General features: G+C 46.5%; 1 protein-coding gene across 2 annotated transcripts; it reads right to left on the bottom strand.

The window, feature by feature from the left end:
* Positions 1 to 780: 780 nt before the first annotated feature.
* srf.S (serum response factor S homeolog) lies at positions 781 to 16007 on the bottom strand. Of its 2 annotated transcripts, none has more exons than XM_018264862.2 (7): positions 14701 to 16007; positions 11552 to 11818; positions 7535 to 7763; positions 7220 to 7339; positions 5573 to 5755; positions 5412 to 5488; positions 781 to 5166 (listed from the first exon to the last, which is right to left on the bottom strand). In XM_018264862.2, the coding sequence occupies exons 1-7, from the start codon at positions 15079 to 15081 to the stop codon at positions 5074 to 5076; spliced, it is 1350 nt and encodes a 449-aa protein (XP_018120351.1). In that variant the 5' UTR covers positions 15082 to 16007; the 3' UTR covers positions 781 to 5073. The 2 variants fall into 2 exon arrangements, with proteins under 2 accessions (XP_018120351.1, XP_041420126.1); XM_041564192.1 differs by having other exon boundaries at positions 15442 to 16005.
* Positions 16008 to 20412: the final 4405 nt, after the last annotated feature.

Genomic DNA, 20412 nt, shown 5'->3' with positions numbered 1-20412 from the left:
AAGTATTCCAAAAGTACTACAGGTATGGGACCTGTTATCCAGAATGCTCAGGACCTGGGGTTTTCCGGAATAACGGATCTTTCTGTAATTTGATTCTTCATATCTTAAAGGGATACTGTCATGGGAAATTTTTTTTTTCCAAAATGAATCAGTTAATAGTGCTGCTCCAGCAGAATTCTGCACTGAAATCCATTTCTCAAAAGAGCAAACAGATTTTTTTTATATTCAATTTTGAAATCTGACATGGGGCTAGACATATTGTCAATTTCCCAGCTGCCCCCAGTCATGTGACTTGTGGTCTGATAAACTTCAGTCACTCTTTACTGCTGTACTGCAAGTTGGAGTGATATCACCCCCTTCCTTTCCCCCCCAGCAGCCAAACAAAAGAACAATGGGAAGGTAACCAGATAACAGCTCCCTAACACAAGATAACAGCTGCCTGGTAGATCTAAGAACAACACTCAATAGTAAAATCCCATGTCCCACTGAGACACATTCAGTTACATTGAGAAGGAAAAACAGCAGCCTGCCAGAAAGCATTTCTCTCCAAAAGTGCAGGCACAAGTCACATGACCAGGGGCAGCTGGGAAATTGACAATATGTCTAGCCCATGTCAGATTTCAAAATTGAAACAAGAAAGTAAAAACTTTTTCCCCTTCCCACCCCTAATTTGCATCGCAAAGGATTCAGGGGTTCGGCTGAATCCAAAATAGTGGATTTGGTGCATCCCTAGTAAGAACCACCTCATGAAGGATCAGAACGACGCATGCAGTCGGAACAGAATGTGCACAAAATGATACATTTATTGAAAGTTTTTTTTTTTTTTTCAGTTTTATACAAAAGAAGGTTATGTACAACACAGTACTGTGTTACTTGCACAACTTCTCCCAGGGAACAAAACCCTGGAAAAATCCAAAAGATTTTATTTTTTTTTTCTCAAAAACACACACAAGCACAAAGAATATAAACTCCGGATTAACTGAAAAGTAGAGAAAGAAGCGTCAGCAAACGATAAATGTCACTTCTCCCTGAGGAGCTCGGTATAAAATCAACAGCAGCAAAAAAGTTCAGGGTCCCCTGCCGTTACCTAAACCTGCACCCTATAATGAAACGGGGGTGCCTGGGATACAGAGCAATAAAATGTGGCCTAAAGGTTTATTGGAACACATGAACTGGAACAGGGAGGCAGGAATATATCTATGAAGAAGTCAATAACATCAGTCAGTCAAATAGGTGCCATTCCTGGGAAACCTTTCATTCAACAGTAATTCCAACCAGTTGTATCTGCAGAATCCGATTCCAGTGCTGTTTTACTTTACTACCAGAACCCTCTAGCTGCTATCTTTCTTATATTATTGGGCCCTTTTGGAAACTGCTGTCTTCGATCTACAAAACTATTTGGATTCCAGCGCTGTTATACCGCAGCCTTACTGCTGTTCTGTTAGAAACTTCTGATGTGTCTATAGGACTAACCAGATGCTGGTGCCGTTCTACGGATGCCCTGGAAAGAACAGCTAAGAGATGTTAAGAAGTGACAGAACCATGGCACTAAAATCCTGCAGAGCCCTCAAATACCCCGGAAGGGGTATACTGTATATACTCGAGTATAAGCCGTCCCAAGTATAAGCCGAGGTACCTAATTTTACCTCCGAAAACGTATTGACTCGAGTATAAGCCGAGGGTGAGAAATGCAGCAGCTTCTGGTAAGTTTCAATCAAAAAATTTAGGGTTTCTGCTCCCATTGGAGGTGCCGGCATCTCGTTTTTGGATGCTGGCGACCATTCTTGGACGCCGGCGACTATGCTTAGACGCTGGCGACCGTTTTCACGCTTGACCCGAGTATAAGCCGAGGTAGAGTTTTTCAGCATATTTTGGGGGCTGAAAAACTCGGCTTATACTCGAGTATATACGGTATATAGGATTTGGAAGCATTCTTAGCTTCACCCCTGCTCCAATGAGCAAGAAATGTCCTGTGCACCACACTCGTTAAGTAAACCACAATGGGGAGGCAATGTCCTGGGCATCACACACTCGTTGGTTACCCACAATGGATAAGCAGCTAGTTGTTTTGGGCTGCAGCTGTTCTCACAAGTTTGTGCCTGGGCAGAGTACTGCACCCACTTCTAATGGGCACTGGGGATTCACCGAGTTCCAGGACTCCAAACCCCAACACTTTTTGCAGGATTCTGATTTATCCAAACCTGAGAGGCACGTTTATCAAGGATCGAATTTCGAATTCATGCGAGTTTTTTTTCTAAAGCTCCCAATTATAAATGTAGTAATAAAATAACATTTTCTCAGCTCGGACTCATTTGATCAACTCAAATCGAATTCGATTTGCATTAGAAAAACTCAAATTGAATTTAAAAAACTCGATTCTACGGCTGCAAACATCACCAAAATGATCCTTGGACCTCTCCCATTGACTTATACAGCAATCCGGCAGATTTAAGGTGATAGTTGAATTCAAATTAAAACTCGAATCGAGTTTGGATAACTCACAATTCGAATTTGAGAGTTTTAAGCAAAGAAAATGGGGTACAAATCTGCCTCTTAGTGCTTAACAGAACCGATTCTGCACCCCTTTAAGTCACGTGACTATACAGCTCTGGGCAACTGAATCCTCCACATTTTTGGAATTTGGTTTTGGTGCAATCCTCATGGTAACACAGAAAAGCCTATTGTCTGTGAGAAGTGTGACACCCATAGGCAGTACACTGCTCCGACCCACCATGCTCAACCTGCCTCCCCATGCCAGAGGAGGACATTGGCTCCCTCCTACAAGCTGGAGCCGGGACTATGGCCCCCTATTCTTGAGCCAGAGCCCATCCACAGTGTGAAACAAAGAATCTGGTGGTTTATCAGCCTTTCCTACACTCTCCCTTTGAGTGTATAATTGCCAGGCCTGTGGGTCCAATTCATTCTCTCTATTGGAATTTGGGCCTAAACCATATCTGATACCATTGTCTAATGCAGGCCTGGACGTCAAAATAGGTCCTGGCATTCCAAGTACAGAGGGGACCAATCAGCTCCCCACTAGCCCACTAAATAGTAACTTTCTATGGCATCTCATGGCAGCCCCTCTGGCATTTGCCAGAACCCACAGATTGCCAGCCCAGGCCTAATGTCTAACCATACTGTCCTGTTGGGTTTTACAGTAGCCAGACTGCAGGGTCCCAGAAACAACTTTCTAGGTAAACAGAGCAGAATTGTTTCCAGAGTTTTTCCAGATTTATACAGAAATTCTGGATGGAACCCAATGTCCCAGTCCTGTAGAATCAGCATTTATTCCTAACAAGAGCCAAGTGCCACCTAGTGGTTGCAGCACAAAGGTCTTGGTGTAGGACTAAAAGTTTTTCTTTTACAGCATGGAGATAATAGAATGGGAGAGGGGAAATCTGTATATGACACATCAGGGTTGGCCAAGATTTCTTTGAGGGTCAGTGACCTCCTTTCCACCAGGAAAGACCAATGTTCTGTGCAGGAGTGAGAGGTTAGTGTTATTGCACAGAGCTGGTCTCGTGCTTATGACGGAGGGGCAGCAAATGATAAGAAATTTTATTTTAAGGGTTCCCTACCACCCCAGAAAGAATAAGGGATGTAAACCCCAGTTCTATGGTGGAAGATCAGCACTCACAGACACTTCATCGTTTGTTTCAGGCCAACCATGGACTGTAAAACACTAGAAGAGAAATGCGGTTCTACAGAAAGGGGAGCAACCAGACTCCACCAAACTGCACTGTGGCCACGAGGAATAAAGCACTGCTTTATTTATCTCTGCTTTTGATGGCAACAACCTGAACGTGCGGTGAGTGGAGAACAAAATGGGATCAAGCACTTTCCCATTGGATTAGGAAGCTCCAATCCCTGCACAGCTAATAAACATACTTACAGGATCTATTAAACAGACTCCATTGGTTAACGGGCAAGGGATTCACCTTGCATCAGAGGACCTGCATGAGAGTTGCAGCTGCTGCACAAAAGAGTTAACGGTCAGAAACCAGAGCAGAGGGTGACTGAAAGGGTTAATTGTTGCGTAAAGGAACTCACACACAAGCAAACCAAACACAGCAGAGACTGTACAAATCAAACTGAAAAATAGATATATTTCTCTTTAGCCAAAAGCACTAACCCAGGACTATTAACCCCCAACATGCTTCTGCGCCAACTCCATGCGTCTTATAAGTCCCACCCACTGCCAACTCATTCTCAGTCATGTGCCCTTGTCTTACCACAGACACACAGAACTTGCGCGCGCGCACACACACACACACACACACACACACACGGTTGCAGCAGAAATGACACAAGCTGGCTCCTGTCCTCCATGATGGAACTTGCCAGCCATATACCCCCCCCCCCCCCCAATTACAGTACTTGTGATTGAATGGGCACTGAAATATACAGGGGTTTCCCCCTCCTCCTCCTGTAGTGCTCCTCACTAAGCCCCCACCAAATTAATACAATATTGTGCATGAGCGTATACATTCCCGTCAGAGGGACATATTGACTATACAGACAGTAAAATCTCCTCGCCGTACAAATACTGGGGAATCACGACCCCCAATACATAAATACTGAGAATCAACTATTAGAAAAATAAAGTCTTCTCTTAGGGGATTTTAGGGTCCCTTCTCCTTCTACTTTCCTAGCAATGGCTTGTTGGGGGCTCTACGAGCGAATGTAGGGGCCCATATCCGCACCTGTAACTTGGTGTTCTGCCGGGTACACTCCAACACACAATACCCAGTGTCTAATGCCAACAGCAGGCCAAGCCCCTCATGGGCAGGTAGAAGCCCAAGTCTAATCACACAGGCACAGTGCAAATCCTCCTGCGGATCCCAAAGAGCACACTCCGACATTCATCTCTTTGCTGCTGGAAACTGGAGAAAGACACAAAGGTTCAGAGCTCTTTGGCTTGGGGGGGGATGAAGCAGCGTGACCCCATCCAGATAACTTCCAGACCTTGCACCATGGCACCAGCCCCAGAGGATTAAAGAAACATGTGAAAAAGGCAACAATAAATAGGTTTGAGTCAATGATATGTGGAACCAAACCCCCCCCCCCAGACCCTCAGTCGTTCTTGCTGCTGTTCGATGTGTCCAAATTAACCACTTGCAGCTCAGTCAGGTTACTGCTGCTGGACTGCTGCCCAATAACCGTCATCTGCAGGAGACACAGGGAGCGAGAGGTTAATACTGGTTCACACAGTGACACGTGCAGAAATGGCTCTGGGGCAGTAACCAAGCTCCGAGGGCAGAACAATCAAAAACTGCCCCTCCACTAACTTGACTAGTAATTTCCTTGATTCTACCCAATACCCTGGCAGGTCACTTGACAACAACAGCTCGAAAATGCAGCAGTGAGCCCGACCCATGAGAGCACCACTATTGGCCCAGCAAACACGTTACCTGGTGGAGCTGTACTGCCGACACGGGAATCTGGACAGTTCCGGAGGGAGCAGTGAGAAAAACTTGCTGGACACCCCCTGTGAAAGGATTAAGAGAGGCAGATGAGAAGGCTGAAGGTGCAGCTAGAAATGCACCTACTGGTGCGAAGATAAATTCCTTACCCTGTTCCTGGGTGTGAGAGAGCTGCATGGGGGGCGCGGAGGAGAAGGCATTGAGCACAGCGAGGCCTCCATCTGTTAGTCCTTGTGTAGGGGCATACATGACTGCATGGGGACTGGAGTACATCATGTGACCACTCACAGTTGTGGGCACGGAGGAAGTCATGATGGCAGCAGGCAGTGTTACTGCAAAAAGAGAGTTGGCGTGAGTCTAATAGGGCACATTGACAGTCACTATGATACTCATACTGCGACACAGGCATATAAGCACAGTACTTGTGGGTGCAATACGCTCCTTAGGACCCCTACATTTATTTCAATGTGTGAAGAGCTGGGAGACTGGGCCAGAGTGTGGAAAATACAGAGTAGTTATGAGCGCTGCCCAATTAACTTGTTGTAAGTTGTCTGTGGTTACAATGCACTCCCCTTTAAAGGGGACCCATCACCCAAAAAATGTATTCAAAATCCTATTTCATCACATTAGTCAAGCAAAATTAACTTTAATTACACTATATACATTATTTGAATCTGGTTTCCTTCAGTCTGGGGATTCATAATTATAACAAGCAGGCAGGAGCCATTTTGTGGACACTGTTATTAAGACAAGCCTTGTATCATCTCAGAATCTTGTTTGTGCACCAGAATGGGGGACCTGATGTCCATCCCCATGTCCTGGTTACACAATTAAATGGTGAAGAGAACGGGGGAATGTGGGGAGAGCAGTGACATGTAGGAAGTGCTGAATGTTAAGTTAAAGTAATTGTCTGCCTAAGGCATAGAGGAGGGACAGACAATATTTGATTGACAGCTAAGATTTTTTAATGAGCTTACAACAGCTATGAATGCTTTAATAAAAAATAGAAATTGGATTTCATGTTTACTTTTATTATACAGCTTTGTGTGTCTGGGTGACAGGTCCACTTTAATTAGTACCGATATTCTACAGCAGTGATCCCCAACCAGTAGCTCGTGAGTAACATGTTGCTCTCCAACCCCTTGGATGTTGCTCCCAGTGGCCTCAAAGCAGGAGATTATTTTTGAATTTGAGGCTTGGAGGCAAGTTTTGGTTGTATAAAAACCAGGTGCACTGCCAAACAGAGCCTCAATGTAGGTTTACAATCCACATGGGGCTACAAATGGCCGATCACAGCCTTTATTTGGCACCCCAAAAACAGTTTTCATGCTAGTGTTGCTCCTCAACTCCTTTTACTTCTGAATGTTGCTCACGGGTACAAAAGGTTGGGGATCCCTGTTCTACAGTATGAATTAACCTACGGCATCATTGACCAGTAGGGCAATATTGGGAGATACTCCATAGACCTCAGTGAACCAGAAGATGCTATACAAACCAGAGGCTGCTGGAATAGCACAGGGAGACACTATATGGATGGGAGGGGCTGGGGAATAAGAGGAAGGAGCGGTTAGCTGTTGGGTAAGTACAGGAGGGTGCCATAGGGACGTGGGGCTGCTGGTGAAGAACAGGGAGGCAGTATAGGGACCATAGGGTCCTTGGATAGTACAGTGAGGTGATATACGGATCTAAATGTGCTTGGATAGGACGGGGATGTGTTATAGAGAACAGTGTGTGCTGAGGTAGTTCAGGGAGGTAATATAGGAATGTGAGGGTGCTGGGGTGCCTCACACACTTACCTGTTCCACTAGAAGATGTTTGAACCAGTTCTGAACTACTGTCACTGGACGGTGATGCCTGCGCTGCAGAATGGACCTGAATAGAATGGACAGGTAACTGCTGAGCTACAGCTCCCCCGGCTTGAAGGGAAGAGAGAGAGAATGTAAGAATGAATGGTACCAATGATTTTCATGTCAGTCCCATACAGATGGCTTACATACACTGAAATGGACCCAATCATGCCATATACATACATGGCACCTTAAACTCACAGTCAGTGCCCCCAAGGCTCCTCTCACACACAAAATCTACAAGTTCCCCCCACACCCTCTCACCTGACATAAGAGTGAAGCCGGTGGGAATCTGCATTAATCCCCCCGAGCTCATAGCGCCACCCTCTGTTTTCAGCACGGTTCCATTGGCGCTGGAGACTGGTGCCAGGTAGTTGGTGATGGGAAATGAGTGCCCGCTGCTGACCTGCATGGAAGTGGAGGTGTTGGGCACAGTTTGGATATTGGATGTGCCTGGAAGGTTGGTCAAGGTGAATGCTGGCTTTAGAGAATCCTGTGGGAGACATTTCAGCTAGTTATTTGAGGGTCAGCCCTAAACCTGCTGTACCTGTGGGTTGAGAGGGCACAGTCAGATCTACACAACATTTCTAGGTTGTGGGCAGGTTTGGGCTGAGCTCTTCCTTCCACCCTTCTTGCCCGCAACCTTACTTATGCCTCATTCCCGCCTCTGGCAGCCTCTATTAATAAAGGCACAAATGTATCACCCACCCAACAGCACATGCGCTGAAGACCCGGAAGATGGCTGCCGTGAACTCCTATCCCTGAACCTGCACAGAGGGGTAAGTAAAAAGTTAAGGGCATTTGCCCGGGGTAGCAGCTAGGCTGGGGGGTCTATGAACGATAAGATCTCTGCATGCCTATCTGACGATATCAGTGAGGGACGGTCATTACTATTTGTCGGGCATGCCGATTGTTTTTTTCGTACTTATCTTGAAGGGAACTATTGCAAAAATTAAAATTTAATATAAGCTTCCTCATACTGAAATAAGAAACTTTGTAAATACAATCAAATATTGTGCATCGTTTCTGAAATAATGAAGTTTATCTTCACTATTTCTCTCAGCATCGGTTTCTCTTTAGTCTCTCTTCATGCAGCAGTTGGGTGTCAGATATTTATTGACAGTTAGATCCAATATATCTTATAGGAGGGGCTCCTTTCCTAGCTGATGAATTAGAGCTCACTCAAATAACTGATTCCAGTACAAACACAATCTAACAAAATAACTGCCTTTTGCACAAATTCTGCATGTAGAGCGACATGATGTCTGGTGATTTTAATAGAGTGAGCTCTAATACATCTTCTAGGCAAAAGGAGCCCCCCTATTAGATATATTGGATCCAACTGTCAGTGAATATCTGACACCCAACTGCTGCATGAAGAGAGAATGAAGAGAAACAGATGCTGAGAGAGGGATAGTGAAGATAAACTTGATTATAACAGTACAGAATATTTAATTGATTGTATTGAGAATGTTTCTTATTTCAATATGAGTAACAAAAATACATTTGTAGCCTTTATGTTGTTAATGGGGTCAGTGACCCCAATTTGAAAGCTGGAAACAGTCAGAAGGAAGCAAATAATTAAAAAACTATAAAAAAAATTAAGACCAACTGAGAAGTTGCTTAGAATTGGCAAATCTAGAACATACTAAAGTCTAGCTTAAAGGAAAAAACCCTTTAAGAGTCACAGAGCTAGAGGGAGGAATAGAGCCACACTGTATATCATTAATTGGTCATATGTTACTATCTCTGGCACGAGATGCAAGATGACCACTAGTCTGATACAGTTGTAAGAGTCCCAGAAAATCATGGCAGCTTAGGTATTCCCTGTACTAAGCACAATTCAGCAGGAACAGTCCCCTAAGTTTGCTCATAGTCTGTACAGAGAGATCCCATAAAACTATGGCAGCATAGGTATTCCCTGTACTAAGCACAATTCAGCAGGAACAGTCCCCTAAGTTTGCTCATAGTCTGTACAGAGAGATTCCATCCAATTTCTACATTGTAAGCTGTGATCAGGCCACTAACTCCTATTGTCTCCTAACAATATGCATATGTCACTGTGCAGCTATTGTGGGGAAATGTGTGCCTGCAATGTGCCAAGGAGATGGTTCTATAGAAATAATAAGAACTATGGCAAGCAGACCCCACATACAGACAGACATGTGAGGAGAGGGGCAGTGCCTGCCTTGTATTTTCACTTGGAGGAGGATAAAGGAGAACTTTCTAATGTTTTGCTTTTGCAGCTGCAAGGCCTTCTGGGTAGACAATAGCACTTTGTGGACAACTCAAGCAGGAAGTCTGGTGCGCATGCACATTCAAGTTTCCCATCAACTCCCAGCCTCCTGTGGAAGTGGGGGAGTGACAAGAGTAGCCCCTCCCCAGATAACACTGCTGTCTGCACAGTATTAGTCAAGTGACACCTCCCTCCCCCCACCTACAGCCAGTCATTTTGGGGGTCAAACATAAAACGGCTGCACATTGTACAGAACCTGCGAGTACCTTTAATTAACCTGATCTAACAGCATGGAAACAGGCGGAGCCTAAAGGCCATGGCCAACAGGGACCTGCAATTATATAAATAGCTGCTGGTAAAACTACTGGTCTCAAAGTTTCCTTGCAAGACCACTTTGGAAAAAAGAAGGCAGGCTTAGGTTCAATAATTGCTGATGGAGAAGCATTTTCAGGGGATGTCGCCCGCTGTCGTGCATTTTTATCATGGACGAAACATCTCCCCATTGGCCATTACCCGAAGTTTGGAGATATGCACCATGCACAAATAAACATACTTTGAAATATATCGGATAGTCAATGCCGTGAGTGCTTTCGCTGAACTTTTATTGATTTATTAGTTAGCACCCGGCGAGAGAGAGAGATATATATATATCTATCTATCTTTCTATCTATTTATATATCTCTCTCTCTCGCCGGGTGCTAACTAATAAATCAATAAAAGTTCAGAGAAAGCACTCACGGCATTGACCATCAGATATATTTCAAAGTATGTTTATTTGTGCATGGTGCATATATACATACACAGGAGACAGATGCAGAGGGTTAAGCTGAAGGAGGGGGAGGGGCCCATGGAGCATGCTGTGTGTTTACTGATCTGGGCCGGCCCATGATTCCATTTGCTTGTCTGGCAACCCCTCCTCCCACAAACAGCTGCAGCATATAAGGAATGCAGGGGGGCTGCCAGGAGAGCAGCTGAAGGGAATCCGCTCCTTATAAGGGCAGGAGGCAGAATCAAAATTTTATCAATGAGAAGTGAGAGAGAGTGAGCGCAGCTGTGTCCTGTCATCCCCCAAACACCTGTCCCCTGTCTGCCCCTCCCCCCCACACTCAGCACAGGGGGCACATGGCATAAGATACACCAAAAAAAGGGGGGGGGTCATTAATGAGGAAACTGCTTCTCTGCTCTCTGAGCCTCTTTCTGTTCACAAACAACAAGCAACAAAGTAGCCAGCCTTCCTATAACCTACTGCGCGGATTCATTGTACCGTTGCCCATTAACCAACCCCTGCACCATCAGCCACAGCATCCAGACCAACTGCCAAACTCTACTACACAATCAGCCACCACTCCAATTTACAGATCCGCTGCTCCAGCAGCCAGACCAACTGCCAACCCCCAAACCATCACCACTGCTGTATGATCCAGACCAACTGCCAACCCCAAAACCATCACCACTGCTGTATGATCCAGACCAACTGCCAACCCCCAAACCATCACCCACTGCTGTATGATCCAGACCAACTGCCAACCCCCAAACCATCACCACTGCTGTATGATCCAGACCAACTGCCAACCCCCAAACCATCACCCACTGCTGTATGATCCAGACCAACTGCCAACCCCCAAACCACTGCTCCAATAGAACAAGTATTTCAATGACAGTGTTCTATACACTAATGTATGTTCTGGTTTGGGAAAGTTGCCAAACGAAGGGATCATTGCCCAATATGACCACCCACTAAATGGCTGATCAGACTGTTTGGCCCCCAAGCCAATTGCTGGATCTGAATTAGGGCCAATGCACACCCACCATGACGGGACTGAATAAACATGTTGATGTAGCCCTTGGCCAGTAATGATGCAGGCCTTCAGGGGTCTCACAAGAGCTCCCCATCTGGGATTTTGTTAGGAGTGTCCGTGGCACTTCAATAAGCTTCCATCTTTGGAAAGGTCAAGTTAGCAATGGTTATTAGCCTGTGTTTGGCCACCTTATCTCCCCCCACGTACATATGGCATAGTCTTTACATTGACCCCTCCAGCACTCACCTTGGTTTCCCCACTGCTGTCAGACTCAGACACCTGGTAGGTGAGGTCAGTCTCCTCGAAGCCAGTGGCACTCATGCGCTGGTCAGTACATGGGTCCGAGCGGGGAGGAGAGTCAGGTGAATTCAGGCAAGTTTGAATCAGAGCTTTTCCCGTCTCGCTGGTGATCATGGGCTGCAATTTACGTGTGGCAAATGTGTACACATGACCGGTCTCACTGGCAACCAACAGCAGCACCTGGGTGCCAGTCAGGGTGGAAAGCTCATAGGCCTGTAGGGAGAAGGGGAAAAAGGTTAAAGGGATTCGGTCATGATTTTTATGATGTCGTTTTTATTTCTAAATGAACCAGCAAGTGTATTTAGTTGTAATATTGGTGTGTAGGTGCATCTCAGGTCATAATCCCTGGTCATGTGCTTTCAGAAAGAGCCAGCACTTTAGGATGGAACTGCTTTCTGATAGGCTGTTTCTCCTACTCAATGTAACTGAATGTGTCTCAGTGGGACCTGGATTTTACTATTGAGTGCTGTTCTTGGATCTACCAGGCAGCTGTTATCTTGTGTTAGGGAGCTGCTATCTGGTTACCTTCCCATTGTTCTGTTGTTAGGCTGCTGGGGGGGGAGGGGTGATATCACTTCAACTTGCAGTACAGCAGTAAAGAGTGACTGAAGTTTATCAGAGCACGTCACATGACTGCGGACAGCTGGGAAACAGACAATATGTCCCATGTCAGATTTAAAAATGAAATATCTCTTTTGAGAAAAGGATTTCAGTGCAGAATTCTGCTGGAGCAGCACTATTAACTGGTTACTATTGGGTCTGTTACTACGGAAGTTCCATCCCCAATAACCACACTTGCAGAAGACCAAGATCCGTACATCCGCTCCAAACACAAAGCATTTCAGATATCCTCTGTATATGGTGCAATGTAATTCAGAAACAACCCCAGGCCTATATGCATTACTCCCTCTCCTTATTGGCCTGTACCAATGGCAGTGACATAGTCATGGGTCCTCCCTGCTCAGGCCCAAATTGTTATAATTGTTATAGGGGAGTCCCTTTTGGGTCCAAAGTGTATTAATGGCAGACAGCCATGATGAGGGGGTTAATATGAGACCCTGGTAGTGTGACCTATGTTTGTGTAGGATACAGGAAGGGGTGAAAGGCAAGTTCTGCTTATTGAGGGGGGCTCTAGAAACTGACACTTGAGTGGTCTCTGCTGTTTCTCTCCCCCACCCCCATCTGTGTCCTGGGCACATCTGCTTCTTGTCTCAAGCTTAACCCCCAACCCACCCTTGCACGGGGGGGGGGGGGCATCTTGAGTGGGAGACCTGAGAACCTGGAGAGTTCAGCCTTAACTAAACATAGAGGTAAACACACACTCACTACCACACACACTCATTGTCACACACAGTGTTATATCTGCACTTACACTGTATCCCAGGGGTGCCCAAAAGGTGGATTGGGATCTACCAGTAGACCTTTAGGGTCAGGGCTCAGATTCAGGGAGATTAGTTGCCTGGCCACAAATCTCCTCCTCTTCAGGGCGACTAATCTCCCAAACTGTCTAGAATGGATATCTCTGGGGAAATAGCATTCGGTGCGCTTCGTTTTCCGAAGTTGCCTCACGAGGAAACTTCCGGCGAATTTGGAAAAAGAATCGCTCAGAGTGCCATCCCGGCGGCGATTTACATTCCAGCCAGCGGCAAGGCAGTTTCGGGGAGATTTAAATATAACAATATACATTTTCCCATAAATCAGTATTTAAAATAATATTTTCCATGGAACAGAATGCCAACAGTGATATTATGGATGTAGATCATAATGGAACAACATTACTAAAAGTAGATCTCACATTAGTAAAGTATGGTCCCTCCTGCTGTATCCTAACTCCCTGTACTTACTATGTGGTGCATACTGGTTCCCAACTCCCTGTACTAACATTGTATCACACGGTGCAACATTGTATTACAACTCCCTGCACTAACCATTGTATCACACGGTGCAAAATTGTATCCCTGGAAGACACTGACCCAATCCAGTACCCCCCCCCCCAGCACTTCTCTGTCACAGCCATCATCCCAATATAGTCACATAACATATCACCTGGATCTTTAACTCCCCAAAACCATCTCCATACTTCCAACTGCTACTTCCCCCAACATTGGTCTGTCTAGTGTCACCACAAGCCCCTGATTGCGACAGCCCCATGTTAGCTCCTCTCTCCTTTGCTTGGGTAACTTACAGATCAGATTTTGTGACTGATCCCAAAATACCTTCCCCTTGAGTCTTCCATTTCTTCTTCATGACCCCCATCTTACTTGCAGCATCTCTCCTTGTCTAAACACTCTATAGCTCTTTCCCTATTAGCCTTTCCATCCGTCCTTTATCTACAGAGCCAGCAGCCCCTTTCCACCATCCCTAGTACTGTAAAAAGATTATAGTCCCTGCCCCAGTGAGTTTACAATCTAAGGGGCCTATCACATTACCATAAGTCCCTGTCCCAGTGATCTTACAATCTAAGGGGTTTATCACATTACCATCAGCCCCTACACCAACAGAGCTTACAAACTAAGGTCCCTATTACATTCCCATCAGTCCCTGCCCCTGTGATTTTACAATCTAAGGTCCCCATTACATTCCCATCAGTCCCTGTTCCAGTGATCTTACAATCTAAGGTCGCTATTACATTCCCATCAGTGCCTGTTCCAGTGAGCTTACAATCTAAGGTCCCTTTTGTATACCCATCAGTCCATGCCCCAGTGATCTTACAATCTAAGGCCCCTATAATATTCCCTGTTCCAGTGAGTTTACAATCTAAGGTCGCTATTACATTCCCATCAGTGCCTGTTCCGGTGATCTTACAATCTAAGGTCCCTTTTGTATACCCATCAGTCCATGCCCCAGTGATCTTACAATCTAAGGCCCCTATAACATTCCCATCAGTCTATGTCCCAGTGAGCTTACAATCTAAGGTCTCTATAACATTCCTATCAGACACGGGGAACACACTCCTTGCAGATAGTGCCCTGGCGGGAATGAAACTGGGAGCGCTAGTTCTGCAATGCTACACTACTCACTAAGTCATACAAACTATATATCCTACATGTTGCCCACTGTAGCCCCTATATCCGCATCACCTGGTGGGTATTTACCTTCTTCATGATGCCAGTTTTGCGCTTGCTGAAGGTTGTGTAGCGCCGCAATTTGTTGTCAATGAATTCCATCTTAATCTTCACTCGGCCGCGAGTTTTCTTTCCAGGTTTGGCCCCTGACACTATTCCACTGGCCCCTGGGTAACCCCCACCTCCTGCTGCTGCTCCCCCTTGTTCTGGCAGCTCCAGCTCATTGAGTACCCGCTTTACCCCTCGCCCAGGGGGATCTTCCTCTTCCCCTGAATCTGAGCTCCCTGAACTACCGCTGTATTGGACCCCGGGGCCCCTAACTCCTGGGCACCCAGCCCCATTTCCTGCCCTGCGGGCCAACCCCAGCCCACGGCCTGACCCCGCCAACCCGGCCTGGTTACTGGGCAGCATCCCTTGGGGGCATGGGGGGTGCCCCACTGATTTGCCCACTACTGGGATAAAACCTACTGATCTGCCCTTCCTTGGGCAAAACCAACTTATAAGAACCACTGGGGTAAAACTCAACCTACCCCTCCTGGGGTAAAACTTACTAACAACCTGCACTGGGGTAAAACTTACCAACAATCTGCACTGGGGTAAAACTTACTAACAACCTGCACTGGGGTAAAACTTACCAACAATCTGCACTGGGGTAAAACTTACTAAATCTGCACTGGGGTAAAACTTACCAACAACCTGCACTGGGGTAAAACTAATTACAACCTGCACTGGGGTAAAACTAATTACAATCTGCACTGGGGTAAAACTTACTAACAATCTGCAGCCTCTTCACTGCCCCTTTCTCACAGACCACTTCGCTTGTGTAAAGAGGCTACACTGTCCTTTCCGTAGAATCCGGCAAACTCTCCTCTCCGGGGCTACTAACAAATACCTCACACTGAACTCGCTTCTTGAGGATACGGTTCCCCCTCTGCTGGCGCTTTGGTTCGCTCTGTGGCCTGTCGGGGCTGCGGTTGGCTCGGGAGCCTTGTTCCCCCTCAGCCCCAGAAACTTGGTTTGTTCTGGCGCTCCCTCCCCGTCCCCAGACGCTTCGGTTGGTTTCAGCGACCTACGTATCCCTGACAGAGATTTGGTTTGTTCCGATAGCCCGGGCCACTCTCCCTGACCGGCCTGTCTTGCTGTGGCCGCGGCTTCCCCGCTCTCCCTGCTCCAACCAATCACAATCCGAACCGCATCACAAGCACGATTCCCAACGCCAGAACGTGTAAATGGAATTATTGCGCACACTTAGCCGGGACTACTTCCTGTTAAATGCTTCCTGGGCGGAAGGGTATCTCTCGCTTTGTAGCACATCGCGAACTATTTTCTCCCTTATAAAGCGTTACAATGTTTCCTTTTATGGCAAAGCCTTTCCTTATATGGTGAGTCACCGCGCCTCGCTCCCATTGGCCCAGTGCCCGGGTACAGCACTTGCCTGATTGGCTCAAAGGAGAAGGCGGTGGGCGGGTGTTACTTCCTTTTAGGGCACGCGGAGTCACGTGGGAGGTTAGAGGTCAGCTGTCCTCTCTTAAAGGTGCCGGGATTTGAAATGTTTGAACAGCTGAGCGGCCCCAGAGGAGCGCGTGGGCTTGTGGGAAAAGTAAATTAGCGAGGTGCTTAGTCTGTTTCAGGAAACTACAGGCCGCTAGTACCTCAGCATGTGGTGCGTGAAGCATTGTGGGATATATAATATGCCTAATTTACCTCAGAAATAGCCTCGTTCCCCTGTATTTTCCACTAGCGATTCTGCTGTAGCAACTCTATAGCAAGTGCTTTGATTGCTTTGTTTCCTCATGCGGCATATTTATCACTGGAATGAATACACCCGGGTAACACTGCCCTATAGTCACCTCACACTCAATCATTTATCAACACTGGGCAGTAACCCATGGCAACCAATCAAGTTCCTGCATTCATTCTTCTACTTGCAGCTGGTAGAGTTCTGAGCAGGTCCATTTTTTGGATCCCGTACCTGCAATTTGCAATCCGTAACCCACATTATTACCCGCTACCCGACCCGAAAGTACCTTATCTGCAACCCGGACCAGCTGACCATGAAGAATCAGGAAGTGCGGTCATTGTAAACCGGAAGTGACATCATCAGAAGAAGCTGTAACCCACAAACCTGCAGAACCACCGACCCGCTTCTATACCCGGAACTTCTACCCGCAGGGTACCCTACCCGCTGCAGGACTAGCAGCTGGCTTCAAAAAGCTAATCACTGATTGGTTGCTATAGGTAACTAACTGCTCAGTGTTGATAAATGAGCCCCAATGTCCTTTTCCATGGCAGTGGGCAACCAATGGATCCATCCCCCATCCCATGACAGTAATTAGCCAGCAATAAATAAATTTGGCTCCCCGTCCCACTAGCCCATCCTCATTTTCTGTCACGCGAGCTCACCCCAAGACCAGCAGGATCTCTGGCCTCTACCTGCTGAAGCTCCAGGACTGGTATCTCTACCTGTGTGAGTTCTGTGAGGGTCCAATCGTACCATTTCCATCCGTTGCCACGAATCGCAGTCAGCCGCAAAGCCTTTGGGCAAGTGCGCAATAAGACAATGTTTTCCTCCATGCGGTGAAATAACACAATGTGTATGAGGGCTCTCCTCACAGTACACTCTGCATGATTGCACTTCAGAGCAGGTAAGTTGAAAACTACAAGCTATTCGTTTGCTGGGCGATTGTAAATGCCTCAGAGTGCTTTTACTTCATTTGTCACCCCCCCCCCCCCCCAGTGTCAAATGATGAATATGTGCAGATTCGGTGAGATTAGTCGCCCCGGCGACAAATCTCCTCTTCTTTGGGGCATCAATCTTCCCCCTGCTCTCTGCTGGCTAAAATGAAAATCGCCTGGGGGAAGGCACACGCAGTGATTGGTTTTCCGAAGTTTTCTCGTGAGGCAACTTCGGAAAATGAAGAGCCGCATGAGCCTTCCCCAGGCGTTTTTCATTTTAGCCGGCGGAGGGCAGGGGGAAGGCAGTTCGGGGAAATTGTCGCCCAGAAGAAGAGGAGATTTGTCACTTTATTGACGCCTTACTACATATTGATGATTACATTACGGTCAGATGGGTGAGTAACTTATCAAACTATTGTTTCTTAGGGTTAAACTATTTGGGGCATTAGTGCTGCCACGTCAGCACTGTGATGACTTTCGCTGTATTTGGGGTTTACCCATGTCATTCAAAAATGCACAATGCTAAGTATTATAGGGTTTTCAGTTGTCTCACACACACCTAGGGTTGCCACCTGGCTGGTATTTTACCAGCCTGGCAGGTAAAAATGATGGTTAATCCCAATGTTATTAATAAGGAAAAAAGATAAATAATATAGGAAGGCCGGTATTTTTTTTCTAGAAAAGGTGGCAACCCTACACACACCCCTGCCCTCCTCTAGCCTGACATTCCTATACACTATATACCCCTGCCCTCCTCTAGCCTGACATTCCTATACACTATATACCCCTGCCCTCCTCTAGCCTGACATTCCTATACACTATATACCCCTGCCCTCCTCTAGTCTGACATTCCTTCCCTATACACTATATACCCCTGCCCTCCTCTAGCCTGACATACCTTCCTTATACACTATATACCCCTGCCCTCCTCTAGCCTGACATTCCTTCCCTATACACTATATACCCCTGCCCTCCTCTAGCCTGACATACCTTCCTTATACACTATATACCCCTGCCCTCCTCTAGCCTGACATTCCTTCCCTATACACTATATACCCCTGCCCTCCTCTAGCCTGACATTACTTCCCTATACACTATATACCCCTGCCCTCCTCTAGCCTGACATACCTATACACTATATACCCCTGCCCTCCTCTAGCCTGACATTCCTTCCCTATACACTATATACCCCTGCCCTCCTCTAGCCTGACATTCCTATACACTATATACCCCTGCCCTCCTCTAGCCTGACATTCCTTCCCTATACACTATATACCCCTGCCCTACTCTAGCCTGACATTCCTTCCCTATATACCCTGCCCTCCTCTAGCCTGACATTCCTTCCCTATACACTATATACCCCTGCCCTACTCTAGCCTGACATTCCTTCCCTATACACTATATACCCCTGCCCTACTCTAGCCTGACATTCCTTCCCTATTTACCCTGCCCTCCTCTAGCCTGACATTCCTTCCCTATACACTATATACCCCTGCCCTACTCTAGCCTGACATTCCTTCCCTATACACTATATACCCCTGCCCTACTCTAGCCTGACATTCCTTCCCTATTTACCCTGCCCTCCTCTAGCCTGACATTCCTTCCCTATACACTATATACCCCTGCCCTCCTCTAGCCTGACATTCCTTCCCTATACACTATATACCCCTGCCCTCCTCTAGCCTGACATTCCTTCCCTATACACTATATACCCCTGCCCTCCTCTAGCCTGACATTCCTTCCCTATACACTATATACCCCTGCCCTACTCTAGCCTGACATTCCTTCCCTATATACCCTGCCCTCCTCTAGCCTGACATTCCTTCCCTATACACTATATACCCCTGCCCTACTCTAGCCTGACATTCCTTCCCTATACACTATATACCCCTGCCCTACTCTAGCCTGACATTCCTTCCCTATATACCCTGCCCTCCTCTAGCCTGACATTCCTTCCCTATACATTATATACCCCTGCCCTCCTCTAGCCTGACATTCCTTCCCTATACACTATATACACCCCTGCCCTCCTCTAGCCTGACATACCTTCCTTATACACTATATACCCCTGCCCTCCTCTAGCCTGACATTCCTTCCCTATACACTATATACCCCTGCCCTCCTCTAGCCTGACATTACTTCCCTATACACTATATACCCCTGCCCTCCTCTAGCCTGACATTCCTATACACTATATACCCCTGCCCTCCTCTAGCCTGACATTACTTCCCTATACACTATATACCCCTGCCCTCCTCTAGCCTGACATTCCTTCCCTATACACTATATACCCCTGCCCTCCTCTAGCCTGACATTCCTATACACTATATACCCCTGCCCTCCTCTAGCCGGACATTACTTCCCTATACGCTTCATACCCCTGCCCTCCTCTAGCCGGACATTACCCTATATGCTATATATGAGAGAGAGAAAAAAGATCTATTCCAGGGATTGTGGGTGGAGAGGAGCCCTCAGCTGCTGATCAGTTGATCCAGAGGAAGGCAAAAAAACCCATCTGAAGCCTCTCCAATTTGCCTCAGAGGTGGGAAAAATTCCTTCCTGACTACAAAATGGCAGAAATCCGACCAGTCCCTGGATCAACTTGTACTATGAGCTATCTCCCATATCCCTGTATTCCCTCACTTGCTAAACACCATCCAACCCCTTCTTATACCTATCTAATGTATCAGCCTATACCACTGATTCAGGGAGAGATTTCCACATCTTCACATCTCTCACTGTAACAAACCCCTTCCCAATATTTAGGTGGATCCTACTTTCTTCTAATTGGAATGGGTGACCTTGTGTCAGCTAGAAAATAAAGCATTAGAGAGATTTTTATATGATCCCCTTTTATAGAAATACATAGTTATCATATTGCCTCTTCTCCAGCGTGAACATCCCCAATTTGGCCAGTCTTTCCTCATAGCTAAGATTTAGCCTCAGCCACAATGAGCTCCTCATTACCTATCTTTGCCTTCTGGATTGCTGTTTTACAACATTCTTCTGCCCCAACAGACTTGTAGTTTTTAAATGCCTTTCTCTTCTTTCATAGTAACTTCTTTA

Source organism: Xenopus laevis, chromosome 5S (genome assembly GCF_017654675.1).
Source record: "Xenopus laevis strain J_2021 chromosome 5S, Xenopus_laevis_v10.1, whole genome shotgun sequence".
NCBI lineage: Eukaryota > Metazoa > Chordata > Amphibia > Anura > Pipidae > Xenopus > Xenopus laevis.
The sequence above is the reverse complement of the archived record's forward strand: the minus strand, read 5'-3'. Positions and strand labels throughout refer to the sequence as shown.

Coding starts and splice junctions, on each gene's coding strand:
- srf.S (XM_018264862.2), bottom strand. CDS start 15,081: ATGCTGCCCAGTAACCAGGCCGGGTTGGCGGGGTCAGGCCGTGGGCTG. Junction 5,489..5,572: donor CTCTCACACCCAGGAACAGG/GTAAGGAATTTA, acceptor ATCCTTTCACAG/GGGGTGTCCAGCAAGTTTTT. Junction 5,167..5,411: donor CGGCAGTACAGCTCCACCAG/GTAACGTGTTTG, acceptor TGTCTCCTGCAG/ATGACGGTTATTGGGCAGCA.